At 38.7% G+C, this 21,805-nt stretch overlaps 1 protein-coding gene across 2 annotated transcripts in view; it reads left to right on the forward strand.

The window, feature by feature from the left end:
- Nucleotides 1-21,805, forward strand: part of LOC134536851 (bumetanide-sensitive sodium-(potassium)-chloride cotransporter) — a 162,671-nt gene that overhangs the window by 137,492 nt on the left and 3,374 nt on the right. For both annotated transcript variants that reach the window (XM_063376877.1, XM_063376887.1), the window contains exons 14-18: nucleotides 6,538-6,685; nucleotides 15,554-15,663; nucleotides 19,189-19,303; nucleotides 20,681-20,835; nucleotides 21,693-21,801. In XM_063376877.1, coding sequence (XP_063232947.1) covers nucleotides 6,538-6,685; nucleotides 15,554-15,663; nucleotides 19,189-19,303; nucleotides 20,681-20,835; nucleotides 21,693-21,801 — 637 coding nt within the window. The remainder of the gene's footprint in view (nucleotides 1-6,537; nucleotides 6,686-15,553; nucleotides 15,664-19,188; nucleotides 19,304-20,680; nucleotides 20,836-21,692; nucleotides 21,802-21,805) is intronic.

Consider the following 21,805-nt stretch of genomic DNA (forward strand, 5'->3'; position numbering starts at 1 on the left):
TTGAAATCACCATTTCTGGTTAAGTGATAGAATATTGTCATACTGCATCAACCATGGGCGTCGCAAGGATATATTTTTTGGGGGGTACTGCAATTGATTTAGTTGTTGAGGAATATCCATCCACTAAAAAAAAAGCGGGGGAGTCCGGGGGTCCTCCCCCGTGAAAATTTGGGGTTTGAAGGTGCAAAAAGGTGGTTTTTTGGCATTTTTCTTTCCTAAATATTCTAATTATAGTTGGTTGCAATATAAAATTTATTTTTTATAAAAAATATTTTCAGAGAACCAATTTGTAAAAAATACAGTGCTCACATTACCACGATCGGACTAAATGCACCATGCGCAACATATGGGTTGTATCACAGAAATCATATTTTTAATATAACTACGAAGCTAAACATATTATTGGAGGGGATGAAATTGAAGACTTTTATTATTGGGGGGACGTGTCCCCCCCCCCCCGTCCTCCCCGTCCTCCCCGGTTGCGAGGCCCATGGCATCAACCCTAAAAGATTATAGTTTGACTCTCTCAGTACCAAATTCTTAGAGTAACAATGGCTATAAATTGTTATGAAAGGTATTCATTTTGTATTAGTACTTTGGATGCAATTTCTAATATGTATTGTGTACTTAAGTTCAAATATTATTATTATTAATGTGTAAACATCTTAGCTCTCGGTATAAGGCATTTGGTAGGAGAAATTTAATGGAAGTCGATTGGAAGGAAATGTGTAAACATGGTGCTGCCATCTGCGGAAGTCTCCGAAATATTGAAAAGATGGCTGACCCGCATGATTAATTCATATAAATTTATTTTGTGAACATCACAGAAATTTCACTATGTGTAGGCATTTAAAAATAAGACTTTATAATAGTAAAACTATCCTTTAATACTTTATTGTATGATTTACAGTTATAAAAATAAATAATGAGAAATTAAAAATACACATTAAAATTTTGACAGTTCTTAGTTAACTTTGAAATGTAGAGATAGTGCAGGGTTCATCATACTGTAGACACCATATATTTGACACCATGTATGAAATAATTTTGTAATGAAATATTTACTGTTCAATCTTAAAATTTTAATGAGCTTAATAAGGTTAAGGTTTTGTTTGTAGGAAGTATTTATAGATATACATTCTGTCATTAAAGCATAAACAAATATACATACATATACTTAGTGTTATAATATGTGTTTTTAATGTTTCTGGTTAATTTTGTTTTCATGTATCTATTGAACTGCAGCTTTTAGTTTGAAAAATATTTTAAAAAAAATGGCGCAACATCGTAATGCTTTAGAGAACCATCAAAATGTTAAATATCCTTGATGCCATGTTTATTCCAAAATGTTCTGTGGCTAATAAATTATAGGTATTTTGAAAGTTGCAATTATATGTTATGACTAGTCAAGTTTACAAAATGTATTTTAGGATAGTTCCACTACCATAAAGTTTACTTTGGCACGCCAATATGCTAAGTGCACCCCCCAATGTTCACGAAAGTTACCTAACATATGCGGGTGCATATTGTCACATGAGGGTCTGACACCTTGACGGCTTCGGCTCGTGGCTATGGCAGTTTCTGCAAGTGCATTGGACATTCAAACTGTCAAATTTCCATTGTGTGATGCACACTTATTTCATTGCATTTCTTGTGCATACTAAATTTCACCCTCAACTCCCCCTAAGAAGTATAGCCCCAAAAAATGCAACCACAGGTTCAGTGTTGAGGCATTTACATGCGACATGTTTGGTACGCCTGTTGTTCGGTTAGCTCTGAAAAATCAATAGTACCATCTTGTGAAACAGAATTATGGTAAGGTTTTATAAACAGAACATTTTTTTTACCTTTTTTCCTAAAATGAATTCTTTTCAAATATTTATCATGCTTGGCATTATTTAAAAAAAATTCTACGTTGTGTCCAATTTTAATATTATAGGTTTATTTGTAACACGAGAAAACACATGAATTTGCTTGTTACCGAAGTTAGATGTTTACACATCACTGGCGAGTACTGAAAGACTCTCTCACATTTTTTTTTTCTTCTGCCTTAACTCTTGAAGAAATTGGCAAATTATTCAGTACAGGAATTTACCACGTTATAAAAGGTAAGTAGTTTGGCTACTGCACTAATGCAATCTACTAATGTCTTCAGCAATTTACTTGTTTGCAGTTGGAGTATGCTAGTGCGTTCCTGCTTTATCTGTGTTGCTCTAACGTCACCCAACCAGTTTGTTGAATCAGTACTGGGTTAATTTCTTTGTATTTCAAGTTTCTGAGAATTTGACCACTGAAACTAATATTTAGCTATATGCATATGATCAAAGACTTCCAAAATTGTTGCAATGAAATAAAACTTTTGGATGTGGATTTTCTAACCCTCATGTTGCTGTGTATAGTTATTAAAACACAGACTTTGTGGTAACTACAAGGACATTAAAATTTCGAAACGTAACATTTATGTTGGTGAAATAGAATGTATGTATATTATTAGTAAGAGTTGAATAATTTAGTTTGAAATATTGGTTTCATTTGTGTATGTATTTTTGAAGTTAAGACATTTGGCTGTATCATAAATGGTCTTCCAGTGTAGTGTTCTGCAGAGGCCTGACAAAGTCAGTTTAAACGTTCAGGCTCAGTGCAACTGTAAAAGACTAACTATACCAATCTGCAACTAGACCATCTGCCATCTTGCCGCAATACTCCACTAACATGTTTGTTGTAAGTTAGGATAAGATATCCTTCCCCTTCCCAACAAAGAGAAATATATATTCATCACGTTGTACCTAATTAAATCTGCACTGTCTTTTCTCATGTGTTAATGTCTTCATTGTCTAGAAATGTTTTTCAAAAATAAATTGTACAGTTGAAACTCTTAAAGCCAATAACAGTTCGTACCACCGTAACTACCCATGTCTCGTGTTGCTTCTGTCAATGTGAAGTTGGAAAAGTTGCCAACTCTGATGCAAACACTGCAGCAGTGCGGCTGGTATTCTTTAGGATGCACATTTCAGGCTTACCCATTGCAGTTTCCATGGCCACCACGAAGCTCGCTGTTTTGTGACCCAAGTGAGGTTTGGTTTATCTCTTCCCCCCCCCCCCCCCCCCATACCTGGCTCCAACCACCTTTGTAGATAATCCCATGCACCCAGTGACTACACGCTGATTACATACATTTGGCAACTCCAAAATTTGAGTACCATTTGGGTGGGGTGATGGACCGGAATGAATTAAGATGGCAGAGGAATATTTGTGTAGGAGCATGTGGTGCTTCCTTGAAGAAATACATGGGTTAGAAATTTGATCGCTCAATCTCCATGACCTCATTCAGCAGGTGAACAGCTGATTCAGTACTTTAATTTACAAGTGCAATATGTGCTGTTTCTGCAGAATAAAGTGAGCTAGCTATGTTGATATATTTTTTTAAAAATTCAAATCAGATTTCTTTACATAGATTTAATGTTTAAAGAATTTTTTAATTAGTATAAATACAATTACAATGTTAATTTTTGGCCTTACTTTAAGCTTGAAAAGAAAAACTGTTTTTAAACATATTACCATCACAACTCAAAAGCAATGCAAAAACATAAGAATTGCATAAACCAAGCAATTATTCATCCTACTGTAGAGTTTTTATCATTTAATCAGTGGCATACTTTTTATTTATAGCTGAAGCCATTGTGGTTCAAGGGTTCAAGCATGTGGCCTGATCACTGTACTAGTTTAATATTTTTGAAACAACTCAGTGGCAGCAAATATTTTTCCACCACAACCATTGCAGAAGCGCTGTGCTGTCAGGATGATGACACAGTAATACTAAGAGTAAGCGCTGTTACAGCATCACCTTACACGATGAATGCACCCATCCTATTTCAATTTTTACGTAGGGTTGACGTGCCTTGTATCCGAAGACGGGCGCGGAGAGCATGGACGTCTCACAGCGTGTTAGGTTCATGGTGCTTCGTTCCTTACTGGGGCGTCAGCAAGTTCCAACCACACGTGCGGACACAAGACGAGCTCGGAATACACTAACTGCAGCATGCGCTTGCTGCGACCTGCCCCACGATTTATCAGTCCTCCGTGGGCATCATGAACCTGCCCGGTGGCTGATAACTTAGGTCTTAGGGGTATCTGTGACACAGGAGTGTAACCTTAGGGGTATCTGTGACACAGGAGTGTACCCTTAGGGGTATCTGTGACACAGGAGTGTACCCTTAGGGGTATCTGTGACACAGAGTGTACCACTGGGTAGGAAGGATGTACGGAGGGGAACGACAAAACCCCCACCCTCCCAGAAGATCGGGTAGGGTGTCTCTCACACTGCACTTACACCGCACCCCCCTCAACAGGAACCGGAAAATGTCACAGCTGTGTCGGTGTTCCACTCGGGGTCTCAGATTGAAATGGGGAGGTGGCTTATTTTGCAGCTCCCGTCTCGATGCTACCACCATCTCCACAAATAAAGCTGCTCCACTCCAGGGAAGAGGTGCAGTCTAGGGCTCCGGTGGAGTGCTCTGGTGTTTGGTAGTCTGTAGGCTTTTGTTGGGTAGCCTACCGAGAAAAGAATTCATCCTCCAGCATGCATTCAATAGTTTCTGCCCACAAATTTGACACTGGATAGGCCTCCACCCACCGCTTCAACAGGTGGGTGACTAAGAGAATAAATCACTTCCTTCGTGTCAATCGAGAATAGGGGCCCATATCGAGTGCTAATATTGGTGCACATTCCGTATGTCAGGTAGTTAAGCATTTTGTGCATCTTTGTGTTCTACCCAAGAAATCCCTTGCAACTCTGAACCCACAAAAACTTGTGTTCGTTGCAGCTGCGCCGAGAGGCTCTGAATTTTGCGTGATCAGGCCACATTTGCAAGTGTCACTATACGAGGAAAGTGTGTGAGTAAATCCACTTGCAGCGGCTGACAACAGTGAACACACAGGCTCAACCCACACTGCTTCGTGTCCATGGTGACTCCTCATGAAAACATTTACTCTTGAGATACCAGCCGTGTTCCTGGCGCAGCCATGCACTGTTCGTCCTGGCTAGTCAGATAACGTGTGTTACCACCCACACACATGTACACACGCACTCCCGAGATATGTTACATGATGCCTGGCTGCCTGGAGAGATAAGTCACCTATGTCCAACTGTCAGGAGTTAGTGACTCTACTCCTAGAGTCCCTGCTCAAAGTGTGTGCAGCTGATAAGATACATGCACACACATGCCCGCACTGCAGAAGAAGAAGAAGAAGCACTAAACAAAGTTTAGACCTGGCTACCGGAGATAAATGTCTCTGCTCACTCGCCTCTTACGTGCGCTCTGCTTTTCTATTTCGGAAAAGATTTATGTCCATTGGACAGTCTTAACACAGAACGGAACAATTCCGTACGTTGGTGCCAATTGATGTGCCCGGATTCAAAGACAATGACCTGGGTGCCGCAGGCAGAAACGCAGAGAGCACTGCCAAATCAGAATGTGATAGGTTCGTGGTGCCGCGTTCCTTACCGTGGCGTCAGTAAGATCCACAGTGCGTGCCACCGGAATGCGCGCTCGGAATCCACTGGCTGCTGCATGCTCTCGCTGAGACCTCTTGCCCCGCAATTCATCAGTCCTCCACAGGCATTGTTATAATGCCTGGCAGCTGATAACATAGGTGCCTGTCCACGATCTTAAGGTGATCTGTGACTGTGGCTCACCAATGGGTAGAGAGGATCTACAGGATGAAACTTAATTTTTAATCCTTTATATGAGTACTCTAGCCTGCAGCTGGCTTCTGCTGTATTTCTGTAAGCACTTAAGGTAGTGTGCTTGTATGAAGTCTCTAATTCTTTATTTTCTTCCACTATAAAACGGTCAACCCATTTTCTTACCCATGGGTATTATTAACTCTCCTAACTAAAGGAGGCATAAATTAGGTATCGTGTAGTCTGGGTGTTAAAAAAATAAATAAATAATTTTTGGGTGTAAATTATAATAGGGAAAAAAACCTGGAATATCAAAGTAAATTTTTACTTCGAAATAGTTGTGTAGTTTTCCCGGCGGATCCAGAAAGGGGAGCCATAGTGGGATTTCCCCACCCAAACACTGAATAATTTTCAGATTTTCTCCCAATTCCAAATCATAGATTACCCTACTTACTAAAATATTATTTTACTGCAGTGCTATAGATAGTAGGATGTTTTTTAACTACAAATAATATGTGCTATGCATTTTAAATGTAAATGTACTAAAATTGTATTGGAAAATTAAATTTGGCCCTCCCCTGGTGCTTCTTAAAGTATGCCAGGTTTTCATTATTTTTTTTTTTTTTTGGCATAATTACATTTTATATTGTACACCTTCCCTGCCTCCTTTTCACATTTACTGCACCTAGTGTAGTAATGTATTTGGAACATGTAAGCTAATATTAATCTCAGTATATGCACTATGTTTATCTTTAAATACATACTTCTTAATGCACCTCGTCAGTAGTAAGAGGTTTTACTTATGTAAGTGAAGCTACTAGTGCACCTATTAATATTGTGTTTTCTGTTTGTAGCTAGCAGTGAAAGCGACATATCAGCACCAGAAACCCCCAATCTAAATGACAGTCGAGTGAGCACTGATCCAAATGCGAAGGAAGAAAAGATAAAGACGGTATCGAGAAGAAACAGGCGGAAGAGAGAATCCAGGAGTGATGTCTACAGGTGAGGTGTGACAATAGTTTTACAGCATGATGGCATCAGTAAATTATGTGTGAACTGTCAATCCAATATGGCCTAACTAGCAGCTGCTGGACCGGAATACACTATTAACTCACAAAATAGTTTATCACTTAGTTTCTGATCACTTCACTTGCGTGTGAGGCAGCATCTCTCATGAAGCTGGACCAAACAACTCTCTCTGGCGGTGTTCCAAATCCCAGCATGCAACGGACCGGATGTTTCCAAAATTTCAAACAATGCAAATTTTGAAGTGCTGCGCTGCTGAAGTGGCAGCCAATCACATTCTGCCATTCAGAATCGCCGCCAGAGACACAAACGGTTTACAGTTTGTAATGTTGCAGAACCCTGCCCTCCTAATTAAATAATTTTTCTTTTAAACTATTTTCATGAATGTAAATATTTCTTAAAAAGTCTTTCTAATGATATTTTACCGTTTTCATGTATTTTAGGGTTGATATTTTTCACTTGCCATGTTTTTAAGAAGGTATTTTGTGTTTTGACAGACATTTTCTATCATTAGTAATTTTTATGTAATTATTCACAGAGAAGTCGCTGTTCCAGATTTTTACATGGTTAGGCCTACTTATTCATGTTTTTCTCAATAAGTTTAATTTTGTAAAGTAATTCGTATTATAATTGCTGTTCTTAATTTTTATTAACGTATTGTAATATAATTATAAATCACGGGACTGTGTCTGGGCTTGTGTGATGGTTAGAAAGAGAGGCATGAGAGGCCTGGAAGTGTAAGTGAGAAAGGAACAGTGCTTCCCCGCCAACCGAGATAAAGACGGTAATTTCCCCCCTGTATGGGAACCGTGTGATAACTGCTCTCTCACGGTGTGGGAGAGAGAGCGAGAATGGAAGTCCCCGATTTCGATATGAAATTGAAAAGAGAAAGATCAGGGGAAGCCCAGAGTTCTGTATGTAAAAGATTTTTTCATGTATTGTAACTTGTTCTGTGATTGGCTTGTATCTGTAAGAGTGAATGAAGTGTGCGTGTGATTGGTCGGTGAGGTCATGTGACGTCTACTCCCTGCGTGGAGGAGACGAGTTCATGAGTTCACCAGTCGTCTGTCGAACGCTGGACGAGTAGGTCGCGTTCGGTGGCTTCTCGCTAAATTATCATGTAATTTACGAAGAGATCAGTTCACGTTGGTGGTCAGAGCCAGGCCTATATTTAAATCAACCTAATTGTTTTTTTTTTTTTGTTTTGGATATAACTGAATTAGAAATTGCGGCCACCTTCGTAGGCATGTTGGCTCGGGGCGGAATTCGTTTTCGCTGGGTGCGGTCCTCTTCGAGGTCGTCCCATTTTTTTGTACTTGCAGTAAAACATTACTGAAGGACTCAATCTACGCGATTATTTTCCGGTAATTTCTCGTCATGCGAGCTACCAGCAGTTGTTCGACGGGCAGATGTATGTGGACTGAATGAGTAACTTCTTTTGAAAGTGTTTGGAATCGTCTGTGCAACATTCTATTAAAATAAAATAGAAACATCAAAATTTGCAATCGGCGTTGAACTGTTTATTTTTGTATATAACGAACCGTTATATTTGGCGCCCGGCCGCGCGGCTTGAATTTGGACACGACCCTGAGGTTAAGACGAACATTTTCAGCAGTAAATAAAAAAAAATATAAACATTCTCAAAACAAGTTTGCGACTATGATAACCTCAAATAACTACAATCTACGATAAATAATGAACAGTTTAGAAGAAAACGGCAAAGTGTATCCAGAACTTTCGGCGCAGCTGAGTGGTGAATACAGTTTTTCTTCGCGGCGAGAGTCTACGAGCTGTTTCAGCGAGTGAAGTGTTCCGGAGAAACGACGGAAAACGGTACTTCGAGGGACAGAGCGACCCAAGGCACCGTGGGACTTCAGGCATGTCTCACCGGGGGATTTCAGAACCGCATTACCAGACATCGAGATCGTCACTTCGCGGGACATCGCGGGACGAATCGCCGAAAAATAGCAAGTCAAAAACAAAAAAATTGAACTAAATTGATTGTTTACATTATTTTTCTTTTGTGCTGGGCATTTAACTAAGATTTGTGTTAAAATTTTGTAATTTGGATATCTCATTATGACAATTAGCAGCCCAGTTGAGGTTATGGGGGGGTCAGACCAAATCTTGCAGTTACTTTTATCAATGAACCAGAAAATTGAACAGGGACAACAGGAATTAAAACAGGATCTTACTAATAAAATTGAACAGGGACAACAGGATCTTACTAATAAAATTGAACTGGGACAACAGAATTTTACTCTAAAATTAGAACAGGGTCTAGCACAAAACACGCAGGAAATAAAACGGGAATTATCACAGATGAAGGATGAAGTTATTGAACAGGTAGCTACATGTACAAACAAAGTAGATGGGTGTGCAAATAATGTGGCAGAAATGCAAGTGGAAAGGGAACAAACTGGTTTAGGAACTAGTGAAAGGGAAATAATAGTGTCAAAAGAAAATGTGTAAGTTGTTGTACATGATGTACATGAGCAGGTAAACATTGTGAATAAATGTGAGAAATTCCTAGATGAGGTAAACAAGGGAAATGTGGACAATGTGGTTGAAAAGGTTAGTAAATCCAGGGGAAATACACATGGAATCAGGATTATGTGTAAACAAATGAGAGAAGTAGAAATTGAAATGCAAACATTCTCAGATACACTTAAGGATGCATTTACTGAGGAATTGATCAGTGAAGTGAGTTTTGCAAATTGCGGAGAAATATTAAAAGGGAGATTTTTTCCAAGTGTAAACAGTAATGTACCAAGATGTGTGTTGTGTATGCCGAATAGTGTACAAACTAAAAAATCTTCACTGATCCCTGTGGAACATGAAGTGGAAAAAGCTGTGCAACATGGTCAGAGGTTTTGGGTGTGGAAGCATGTGTACAGAACTGTAGCCGAGATAGTAAGCAGTTTTTTGGTATGTGCAAAGGCAAAAGAAAGGTATGGTAAATGGACAGGGGTGATGCAACCTCTGGAAACAGTGTGTTTTGACTTGTTTGGCCCACTGCCAAGATGGAAGGGTAGAGTCAAAACCAGTTTTGTGGTGTTTGATGTTTTTTAAATTTTTTGCATTTTTTTTTGCCAATTTTTGTAAATGTTTTTCAGATTTTTTATTTTTTGAATTGTATACTTTTAATAATGATTGGTATTTTGTAGAGTTTTTGTATTTTTTGAAGAATAGTTATAGTATAATATAGGAATGTATATGTAAGATTTATGACTGCAAGTTTTTGAGATGAATAAGGTTTTTTAAAGAGAAGGAAGGTTATACACATAAATTTTTAAGATAAATAACTATTTTTAATGTGAATGTTTTTCTGTTTTAGAAAATAACTATGATAATATATATAAATTCTTTGAGTACACAGTTACTAAAATGCTTTACATTGTGAGAATTTCATTGCATTTGGGTAATTAATGTTTTGGTTGTTTAATGTTATGTCTCATGGGAAGATGTTAACTGAAATTTATTATGAGTTAATTTTTTTGGAAAATGACATAATTTTGAAATAGTTAAATATTTTAAATGAAAATGACACATATTGTTTGTTGTGGATTGAATGACAGGGTGACAACATCCTATATTAAAGGTATGAAGTGTTATGCTATATGTTAATGAATAACAGTCGTCGAGTTTTGAAGCTGCAGAAGCAGTTGTGTGTTCATGATGGCCAGAGTTTAGGTGAATTTTTTGTATTGCCCTAAATAAGCAGCAAATGTTTTGTTTTTGTGTAATGTGGTTTGTGAGGCAGCTGGGGGGCCAGGAGGTTAATTTTAAGTATGTTTCCGGCATGGAGTCCGATGTTTTCATTTTTTCAAGGGTGCATCCCTTCACCTTGGTCGCTCCCACCCCTCATCAAGGTTAATTTTGTGCTGTTGTTGCTGAAAGGGGAGATATTGTTTGAAACCTAAGGAAGGGCATTGGTTCATGTAATTTGTTTTTGAAGAATAGAAGCATACGATTGTATTTTAATGAAGTATTTGTCATGCCATGACTGTAGAATTGTCAACTTGTTGTTTGTGGAAATTTAAGTGAGGAATGTAAAGCTTAAAATTTAATGTATAATGACAAGTGCTGGGTATATTTGTGTATAACTTTGCGTATTTGTTATGTATAAAAGGTTGGCCGAGCTGACTAGCAGCTAAAAGGGTTGTAAATGAGCGTCCCTTACCTTTCGGCTAGCTCAGGAGTTAGGAAGGAAGATAGAGGCAGTTGGAAGAGTTTGTGTATTTGTTATGGGTATAGGTTAGCCGAGCTGACTAGCAGCTAAAAGGGTTGTAATTGAGCGCCCCTTACCTTTCGGCTAGCTCAGGAGTTAGGAATGAAGGAGTTAGGAATGATGGGGAAGGAAGTTAAAGGAAAAGGAACTGTGTATTTTTTTTAATATTATGGTTCATGATACTAGTAAGTGAATAATGTCAACAAATGAAAATGCAGTGTTGATAACAGAATTAATTTTGTGTGTATTTGGTGTAAATGCTATGAGGTGTAACATGTTAATAAGAAAATTTGAATATGATGAGTGATAAGGTAGTGTGTTATATAAAAGTTTAAAATTTCACATAACTAATTTAATGTTTTTAGAGTTGTCTTTGTTGTGGAAAGTTTGCTACAAGTTGGTGTCTTAGGAAGTTGATGCATCTGTTCAGAAGTTAATAGTTCGTGGGTTATCAAGGTTGAGCAGTCCAGTTCTAATTGTGAAACAAGTGTTGTCCAGTGGTTGAAGTTATGATGGAGCTATGGTGAAGATATTTAGAATTTTAGAATTTGTTTTTTTTGGAGGGAATTTAGGAAAATTTTGTGTCAACAGTTTTGAAGCGATAGTGTTGTCAATGTTTTGTTAGTGCAGATATGAAGAGTGGAGATTTTGGTTAATTTGTGGGTTAAAGTGGTTATTTCATGGGATTTGAGGAGTTTGTCATAAGCAGCAGAGAATCAGAGGAACAGCGGTTTTTTAAGGGATTTTAAAGGAAATAATTTGTTTGGAGGTTATTTGTCGTCGTCGTTGAGATTGGAAGTTTTTATTGTCATTGAGAAGTTTTTATCGTCGTTAAGGTGGTCATGGAGACGTAATTCCTGGAGTTGAAGTTTTTGTATTCGTCGTCGTCGAGGTAGTCATGGAGACGTAATTCCTGGAGTTTAAGATTTTCGTCGTCATTTGAGGTAGTTATGGAGTTTATTGCAGCTGGTGTTGAGGTTTCCACAGTTGTAAAAGTAAGTTGTTCAGAGTTTTTTGTTGTTATTGAAGATTCGTCATTGACCAGGGGGTGTCTGCTTGAAGCTTATAGAGAAACCAGTTTCAAAGTGATTTATTTTGCACTGATGAGAGAGAGATAACCGTTTGTGAAGAGTTGTTAACACTTTGTAGTAAGAGGTATGTTTTCAAATTTTTGGCTTTTTGACAAGGAATTGATATTGCATTTTTTAAGTAACAACATTTTGTATTTCTATATAAACAAGGGTAGTAACAACTGGATGCATTTATTTCTCAGGATGTTTTGTACTTATTTTGTACAGATAAGTTTTTCACTTTTGTAACTTTTCAATTAAATGGTGTGTTAATTTAATTGAAAAGTTGGGGGGGGGTAATGTAATGTTGCAGAACCCTGCCCTCCTAATTAAATAATTTTTCTTTTAAACTATTTTCATGAATGTAAATATTTCTTAAAAAGTCTTTCTAATGATATTTTACCGTTTTCATGTATTTTAGGGTTGATATTTTTCACTTGCCATGTTTTTAAGAAGGTATTTTGTGTTTTGACAGACATTTTCTATCATTAGTAATTTTTATGTAATTATTCACAGAGAAGTCGCTGTTCCAGATTTTTACATGGTTAGGCCTACTTATTCATGTTTTTCTCAATAAGTTTAATTTTGTAAAGTAATTCGTATTATAATTGCTGTTCTTAATTTTTATTAACGTATTGTAATATAATTATAAATCACGGGACTGTGTCTGGGCTTGTGTGATGGTTAGAAAGAGAGGCATGAGAGGCCTGGAAGTGTAAGTGAGAAAGGAACAGTGCTTCCCCGCCAACCGAGATAAAGACGGTAATTTCCCCCCTGTATGGGAACCGTGTGATAACTGCTCTCTCACGGTGTGGGAGAGAGAGCGAGAATGGAAGTCCCCGATTTCGATATGAAATTGAAAAGAGAAAGATCAGGGGAAGCCCAGAGTTCTGTATGTAAAAGATTTTTTCATGTATTGTAACTTGTTCTGTGATTGGCTTGTATCTGTAAGAGTGAATGAAGTGTGCGTGTGATTGGTCGGTGAGGTCATGTGACGTCTACTCCCTGCGTGGAGGAGACGAGTTCATGAGTTCACCAGTCGTCTGTCGAACGCTGGACGAGTAGGTCGCGTTCGGTGGCTTCTCGCTAAATTATCATGTAATTTACGAAGAGATCAGTTCACGTTGGTGGTCAGAGCCAGGCCTATATTTAAATCAACCTAATTGTTTTTTTTTTTTGTTTTGGATATAACTGAATTAGAAATTGCGGCCACCTTCGTAGGCATGTTGGCTCGGGGCGGAATTCGTTTTCGCTGGGTGCGGTCCTCTTCGAGGTCGTCCCATTTTTTTGTACTTGCAGTAAAACATTACTGAAGGACTCAATCTACGCGATTATTTTCCGGTAATTTCTCGTCATGCGAGCTACCAGCAGTTGTTCGACGGGCAGATGTATGTGGACTGAATGAGTAACTTCTTTTGAAAGTGTTTGGAATCGTCTGTGCAACATTCTATTAAAATAAAATAGAAACATCAAAATTTGCAATCGGCGTTGAACTGTTTATTTTTGTATATAACGAACCGTTATAAGTTACATAAACTCTAGTTATGTATTGACATGGCTGCGGCCTAACTGTCCTTATGCTAAGCGGTAATTCGCGTTGATACATGTACTGAGATTAATTTGTGGGTGCCACCGTGCAAGGGGCACGGACCCGGGAGAGACTCTTTCAGGGCAGTGACATCGCCCATGTGAGGCGTGATTTTAACCCCCCTAAAGCCAATCCTAGTACTCGCCACTGGTCCGCTCTCAGTTTCGGGTCCGCTCTTCACCTACGCAGTGGGCTCTTATGGCGTTCCACATGCCGTCACACTCAGGATGTTGAAATAAACAAATACAAATAAAATCGTATGCCCTGGTTTATTAGTTGCTACTTCGCCTACACCTTTGATTATATTACACATGCCTGCGGCACGAATCGGTTCACACAGTGCGACCTGACCACGTGGTCACAATCTACAATCAGGTAATTAGCATAAAATGGACCATAGTGATCACTCATACAATTATTTAAACAGTCCCCCCCGACCGAGAGAAGTCCTGAGGAATTACGAACGAAAGATTTAAAATGATTAAGATTTAACAGAATTACTTAGTAGTGCAGGCAAGCGGTGAGGTCCCAGGGGTGCTGATGCGTCTGCTCTCGGTCGGTGCTGGCGAAGGACTGGGGTGAGCTCAGGGCTCTGCTAACCTGACATGGCGTCTTCGCGCCGAACCAATCACCGTTATACCTATTTACGATTAAATGCCACAGGAAGCTACAGGTAAAACATGAAACACTTAATAATTATATCACACCTAATGCATGATAAAAAATATTAACTAAAATTACAACAATTTATTATTAATGATAACCAGTCAGGCTTCGGCGGACTTCGGTTCGCCTCGTGCATGTTCGGTACGTCTTTTCGTATTTTAGCCTTAACTAAATGTTAATTAAGTACATAAAACACTCCCGGCCGATCTGCTGTCACACGCCACTTGGGGAAAAATAAGCAAAAAAGAATTACAATGTTTATTTCTAGTTAAAGGGGGGTGGTGCACTGCTGCTACAGTGCCCTTTTGACGCCCGTGGCGCGCTATTCAAACACTACGTATCCAAGACGGAGCGGCTGCCAGTGTGTGATGGGGGGTGAGGGGAATGGTGGTGGAAGCTGACCTGGCTTCTGGGGCGCAGGCCCGGTTGACGTCAGTATGTAATCATAAAATTTATCTCACTGACATAAAATACACACAAAATAAGGTCCAAAAAAAAGGAATGTTCAAAATGAATATTTACAATTAATGAATTAATGTAAACAAACAATATAGGTAGTTTATGCTGGTAGTTATACGACTGTAAATAAACATAAAAAATACTATTGACAGTACTTTGTACTAGTGTATAGAGTGTTCTACAATGTATGTGTGTAGGTTTTTATAATCTACATTGCATAACCCACAATAAACAATTTAAAAGATCACCATGTATTTTGCCAGATCTAGCATGTGGCAGGACACACATCTGGCACTCTATCGAGGAAAGCTTAGTACAAGTTTTAAGATTCAGAGCCACCATAAAGATAGATGACTTCTGCTGGGTTTGAACCCATGAACTTTAAATTAGCAAGTAAAGTAAAATTGTGAATATTTTAGTGCGCTCAACAAGACCTGTCGCACTAGAGCTATTGGTGGAGTTGAATAATTACATGTTAAATATGTATCTCTGGTGTCACCCTCCATAGCCCTGTTGAAACTGTGCCTGGGAAAAAGTAGTGGTGAGAACTCGAAAGACGTGGTTATCAAACCAGTGACCTCTGTGATATCTGCCTCAGCCATTACATTTACATAGGTACCACAGAAATATATAGTGCTTTGTTAGACTTTTAGATTCACTCTTCTCAAAACCTATGGAAGATAAACAATTTTTGACAACTGTTTTTTTTTATTATCGTGGCATTGGCCCGTGAAATACAAAAAAAAACCTGGCTAATAAACATATTTTTTGGTAGTTTAAAAATTCCTTTAAATGCCCCACTAATTGTGTTTATTGTTTACATTATTTAGGGGCCCAGATGGCGCAGAGTTGCCAAAATCGGTCATAAACACTCTCACGCAGTTTCAGCGCAAACAGAAGAAAGGTAGCATTGATGTTTGGTGGCTCTATGATGATGGAGGTTAGTATTTGTTTTTCAAGGTCACTATTTTTATTGCTTCCTTGCATGATGGTTCCAGTGTTAATTTTGTGTTCAAAACCTGTCGTAATACAGTGGCGTCTCGTCAGGGCAAGCAAGGCAAGCAGTGCTTGCCCAGGCAGATTCCAGACAATATATTTTTTAAATAAATATTTTATTCAGAATAGTATTTTACTTTGGCTCGTGCAGTTAGGTGTATGTATTTTTTACATTATCTTCTTGGGACCCAATACTGTGCGCTGTGTGCTATAACTATAAGAAAAGAACTCGTTGACACACAAAACACGCTGTTTTAGAAGCGTTGCTAGGTTTAGAAGCGCTGGTAGGACCGCTTTCAGCGGGAAGGCTGCCGCAGTAGTTTCCTTTCGGAAGGGGGGTGGAATGGTACAAAGGTTCGAGGAGGGGATTGGCTGTAAAAACACGTGGTAGAAGCTACGAAGGTAGCGCTTTCTTGCCGAACTGAAGCGTACATGGCCGAAGCAGATGGTGGAATTCTTCCGCCGACTGCTTCGGCTATGTCCGCCACAGTTCGGCAGGGCAGGTGGCGAGGTGGCGTTTCAGTCGGCGGTCGTCTCTCGGGGCGCGCGCATTTCTCTCGCGGGCTGTTGGCTGAGAGTTCCCTGCGCCCTATTGGGTAACCAAAGGCTGGCAGTGCGTGGGGGATTTGTGGGCGTACGGGAGGCGGCCTAGCAGTGCCAACTGCTACCGACCGCGTCCCGCGGGTGGCGGATACGGGATCCCAGCTCGAGAGTTGCAATCTCGCTGGAGTGACTGTGAATAACCACGTACCAGTTAACAGAGTTTCTGATCACGTATGAAGATAGTTTCTTTTGTGTTCGTACAAAAATACCAACATTTAATTTTTACTATTCTAGTACATTTTTATGAGCTTCTTCTCTTTATTTTAAGTACTTACTTTGCCATGTGTTGTCTGTTTATATATTTTGTACCAGATATCGATGATACTACACTCCCACTTAGTATATAAATAATGTAGAGTAGGTATTTTATTATCAGAATAATGTATGCAAAACATTATTATTTTTCAAAAATAGTTTATAATTGAAAAAAAAATGTCAATTTTTCTACTTGTGGAATAGTCAATGTTCAGTTAAGAAAACTACTTAAATAGCACCCTTTTGTACCTTGAAATCCATATTTTCCCGGGGGAGGGCCCCCGAACCCCCCCCCCCCCCCCTCGTGTTTTTGGGTGAACGGAGTTGTTGCTTTCCCTCATGTTAACCTCACGCCTCGCCACTGTCGTAATACTACCCTCACAATTGCCATTTACATAGAATTGTTGAAGAATAAGTCTAATTAATTTTTCAAGTGTTCGAAGGACAAACAATTTATCGAAAGTTTTATATTTTACTTGTGTTATTTTATTGTTTTGTCACGAGGAGAGTAAAATGAGATATAAAACATACTGTAAAGTAGGGAGCTGAAAGTGTCAATCTTAAGACTTCATTTTTTGAGTCAGCTGCTAACAATCCACTTCTCAATAAAACTTATCATTAATCTTTAATTCTATCATGATTGCTTTACTTTTCTTAATTAACGAGAGAAAATAATCTTGCTATACTTATTGAAAATTAGATGAGCGATAAGCTTCCTCTCCCTCTACAGGATGCTTTTGTTGGGAAACTAATTAACACAAAAGAAAAAAAATTACTCAAAAATAGCTTAGTCGAAATTCTATTAAAAAAAATTAAACATTGTTTTCAATGCATCAAAATAATTAAAATATACAAAATTTCAATCCTTTGCTCACAACTTTTATTACCATCCAATCTATAAATTTTAGAGTATTTTCTGAAAGAAAACTTTGAACTAAATGGAGTGTGTATGTCACCCTCTTATTAACTATACTTAAATATTCATTAAAAAACAAACTTATCTGAATTTATCTGAAATTCCTTCTTGTGGGGCAAATTAAAATTGCTCTTTTCATGATGTTCAGGCCCGAATTCTAGTGACGAACAGTCCAGAGAGAGCCTAACACAACCACAATTCGACTTCTACTCCCGATTTCCAACATGCAACATTGGGGGTTATTGCCCACTAAGTGAACTGAAATGACAACTTTTGCATCCTTAAGGACTCGGCACTCGCAAACTGCTGACTCGTCACCACAAGGTGGCCGAGTCAAACTTTCCACGACGTTTCAGCCCTGCCTCACCCAGATTCCGCATCCAGGGCCTGGGCTAGCTGAGTGAACCTTATTTTGCCAGAGTCACGAGGTTCCACCTTGGTGCTACCCGAAAACGTCAGCAGACGGTCGCAGCAGACATGCAATTGTAGTTACACCAGACAATTGGAATTTTGTGTGTTAGCACCCGCCTCTGTGCTCCCGTTACCTAGTCACCCACACAGTCCAAATATGGAATACATAAAAACTGAGTTAGGCAGTTCTGAAAGTTTTTGGAATGTGACGGTAACACGTATAAATGTCTGAACACTTTATGCAAGCATCTCGCTTAAGTTATTTAGCTAATACTTTTCAAGATAAATAATCTTGTTAGCTATGTACTTTCATTGCGTGAATATATTGATTGACAAGGACAATGAGAGGAAAAGTAAAATAAATCAGTTAAAGAACCTTTCCTTCAACATAAATAAAATGATTTAGAAATCATTTGTTATTAGTTTTTGATTATAAGTTTTTGAAGTTCAGGTGTTGGAGTTTTGTAAAAACTTCATTGTCTATCAGGACCACCATGGGATTGGAACGAAAGGAATATGTATATAAAAGATGTTTCACACAACACACTCACACTTAAACTTTGCTGCAGAAAAAAAAGAAGAGATTCTGTAAGTTTTTATCCCCACGAAGACATTTTAACATCTTTTCTATGAAGGTTTATAGACAAGGAAATTTAAACACAGTGAAATATCTATAATCCAGCATTATATTGTCTGGCACATTTTATATACGCATTCAGATTTTTCCTGGTGGACTCCAGCTGTTGACCTGACTGACATATTGCATTACTGCGCTGCCAGCATTGTTAGTTAGTTCACAGTTTATCGGTTCTGTCAATTTTTGTTGTACCGAAGCACTGAGCTTAAAACGCTGTCTTCCGGTAGTTCGTGGCACGCTGTTTGAAAACACACGACTACGTACTTCAGTAATTTCATGCCAAGAAGGAACGGGTGAAGGTCAAGGAAGGGAGTTTAGTCCAACCAGGCTTATGGGGTGAAGCCCCGGTCGACGTCAGTACTGTTACTTCTTCCGTTACGTCTAACACTTGAGTACCTATTACGTACAACCTTATACAGTTTTCGTCGATAGTCAGAATGGAAAAATTTTAGCCAAACAGTTAGTCAGTTGACCTCTTGCCAGTCATGACCCCGGATAATCTGGAGAGTACTGTGTATCGCTAATCGGGCATGGCCGTGGTGCCGAAGGTGCCGGACAGGACCTTTCACTGTGTGAAGCAGAGGAGAAGTCTAGAGGTACGCACGTCCGTCTGCAAGTGAAGTGTAGTTTGTGAACGTGTGGCGCAGGCTTGACGCTGCTGCTGCCGTACATCATCAACACTCGTCGCAACTGGGCCAGCTGCAAGCTGCGGGTGTTCGCCCTCGCCAACAAGATGGACGAGTTGGACTTGGAGCAGAGAGGGTAACCACATGTCTTACCTCCACACAGGGGTGCAGCTTGGGGGGAGAGTGGGAGCGATGGTATGTACATGTCTCTCTCTAATGATGAAGTAACTTTCAAAATTATTGCATCAGCCGGTTTTCAGACAAAGAACCGTAGCAAATGATACAAAATAAATATGTAAATAGAAACTTAAATGAGCAAGCAAAATTAAGAAAAATATATTCAAAAACCCTTTTCATAATAAATTAAACAAACCATCAGAAATAATAAAAAGCATTATGAAAACATAACCAAGTATTATTTCTGATTATAATTTAAAAAAATGAGTGTAACTCAATACAAATGATAGAAATAAGTAAAACTTCTTTGGCAATACAAACCTTGACTTGCAAGTATATCGTAAGGGGTAAAACGGCAGAGAGAGAACAAGAGAAAGAAGTCAATCTTCTAAAACACTTATAGTGTTGATAGGATTCAAGGAAAGTATTTAAAGGATCAAAATGAAAACATTATAGTCAGTTCTGTGCATATTACTGTTTCTTCAAACAATTCTGCCATTTGGCAGTTGGCCAATCTCTGTACGAAATATGAAATTCATAACAGGTAGTGCTATCTATGTGAGAAATGCAGGGACCATCTCAACAGCACTCTCTATGCTGTTCGTTGAAGAAGGAAGAACGTGAGTGCGCTGGTAGCAAATATAAAATTCAAAGCATTCATAGCTGAATGTATAGGATTTCTATTTATATATTTTCTGAAACATGTGCATGCACACACACTATGTCTTATTCTTAGTTCATCTATTTCTCTCGGTTCTATTTTTTTTGAGAAGGGGACGAATCATTGCATAAAGAGGAGAATGAAAACGCACCCAGCAACATATATATATAGCATAGTTTTCTCTTCATATCGCTTTGGCCTATTACCTATTCTCTGTCCTTTTCGCCTCAGACACGTTTCACAACAATGTTTCAAGAAAACGTTTGAATATAATTCCGCCTGGAAATTTTACTCTCATCTCATCGCGTCCAATTAAGTTTCACTTCAATAAATCTGTAGTAAACTCATTTATAAAGTGAGAAGGGTAGTAACCTGGGTTGCTACAAGATTGAGAAGGTGTACTGAACTTATCATGTTATGTTGTTTCATCTTAAGCTGCAGAAGTCCCCTACTATGAACACGCAAGGCATAGCGGAAATTGTAACTACACTGCCCATTTCAATAATCGTACCCAGCATCACAGCTGGTGGAGCCCTAGCAATATCATCAACACTATCATCGCCACCTCTGCAATGTTTAGCAACTGGTTTCCCGAAGGTGGCGTCAAACTTGCTCATGCATGTTTGACGCCTGGTTGAGAAACTCATGTTTTGGACGATTCTTGTCTTGTTGCAGGATGGCGAGTCTGCTGGCCAAGTTTCGCATTGACTACTCGGCCTTGAAAATAATCCCAGACATCACCAAGAAACCTCAAGACTCAACCGTGTCATTCTTTGAGAACCTTATTTCAAACTTTGTAGTGACAACTGAAGATGCAGATACTAATGGAAGTGAGTGTAACACTCCTTTTATAATAGTTCATGAATTTCACTGAGAAAAAAATGTGTTTATACATAATTGCATATTAACTATAGTGCAGTTGAATTTCTGTTTTGTATCTTTTGATGCTTTTTTTTGTTAACACTCTTGTTTTCTTCACCTGTGTAGTATTCACTTAATTTCTACCTATTTATTTGCATTTATATGCTGAAGCAAATTTTTCTTGTCAGTAAATGTAGTATGAATTCAGAATAAACAAAATAAACAAAAGCTGGGTTAAGGGACGAATGGATGAAAATGAAAAGGGAGAGTAGTTTATTAACCCCACAGATCTGATGAAGAAAATGGGGTGGGAAAGCCTGAAAAGACAGAAAGTAGGAGGAGAGGCTAGTTAGGAGAGATGGGGAGAACTGGCTAAATGAATTGCGAGGGGAAAACTTAGAAGTAGAGAGGAGAACCCCAGCAAGATTGTCAGGGAAAGAAGGAGAATGGAAAGGGGAAAAAACTCTTATTTTAGTGAAAACGATAAGGTAGTTGAATGTGTAGGATGAGCATTGTGTGTCAGCAAGGAGTGTGACTCAAGTTGGGAGAAAGGTGAGAGATGATTAGAGTGAAAATGCTTGCCACCGGGCTTGTAACAAACTACAGCAGCCTTCCTGAATTGAAATGAAATATTATTCATGCATACTAGTCTATCCCAAGAGATTTGTTGGTTTCAGACTTGAAAATTTTCAATTGCAGAAATTTTTATGATCACAAAATTTGTGTACTGGTTCTTAATAGGAAAGATATAGTTATTGGAGGATACTTATTGAACAGATAGTTTCCACATGCAATGTTCCTGTGATAGCTTGAAGTACTGTTTCAGTTGGTATCAGCGAATCTGAGCTGCTCTCAATGAAGGACAGAACCAACAGGCATTTACGGCTGCGAGAACTTCTGATGGAGAATTCCATGGATGCTAATCTTGTCGTCATGTGA

Source organism: Bacillus rossius, chromosome 1 (assembly GCF_032445375.1).
Source record: "Bacillus rossius redtenbacheri isolate Brsri chromosome 1, Brsri_v3, whole genome shotgun sequence".
NCBI lineage: Eukaryota > Metazoa > Arthropoda > Insecta > Phasmatodea > Bacillidae > Bacillus > Bacillus rossius.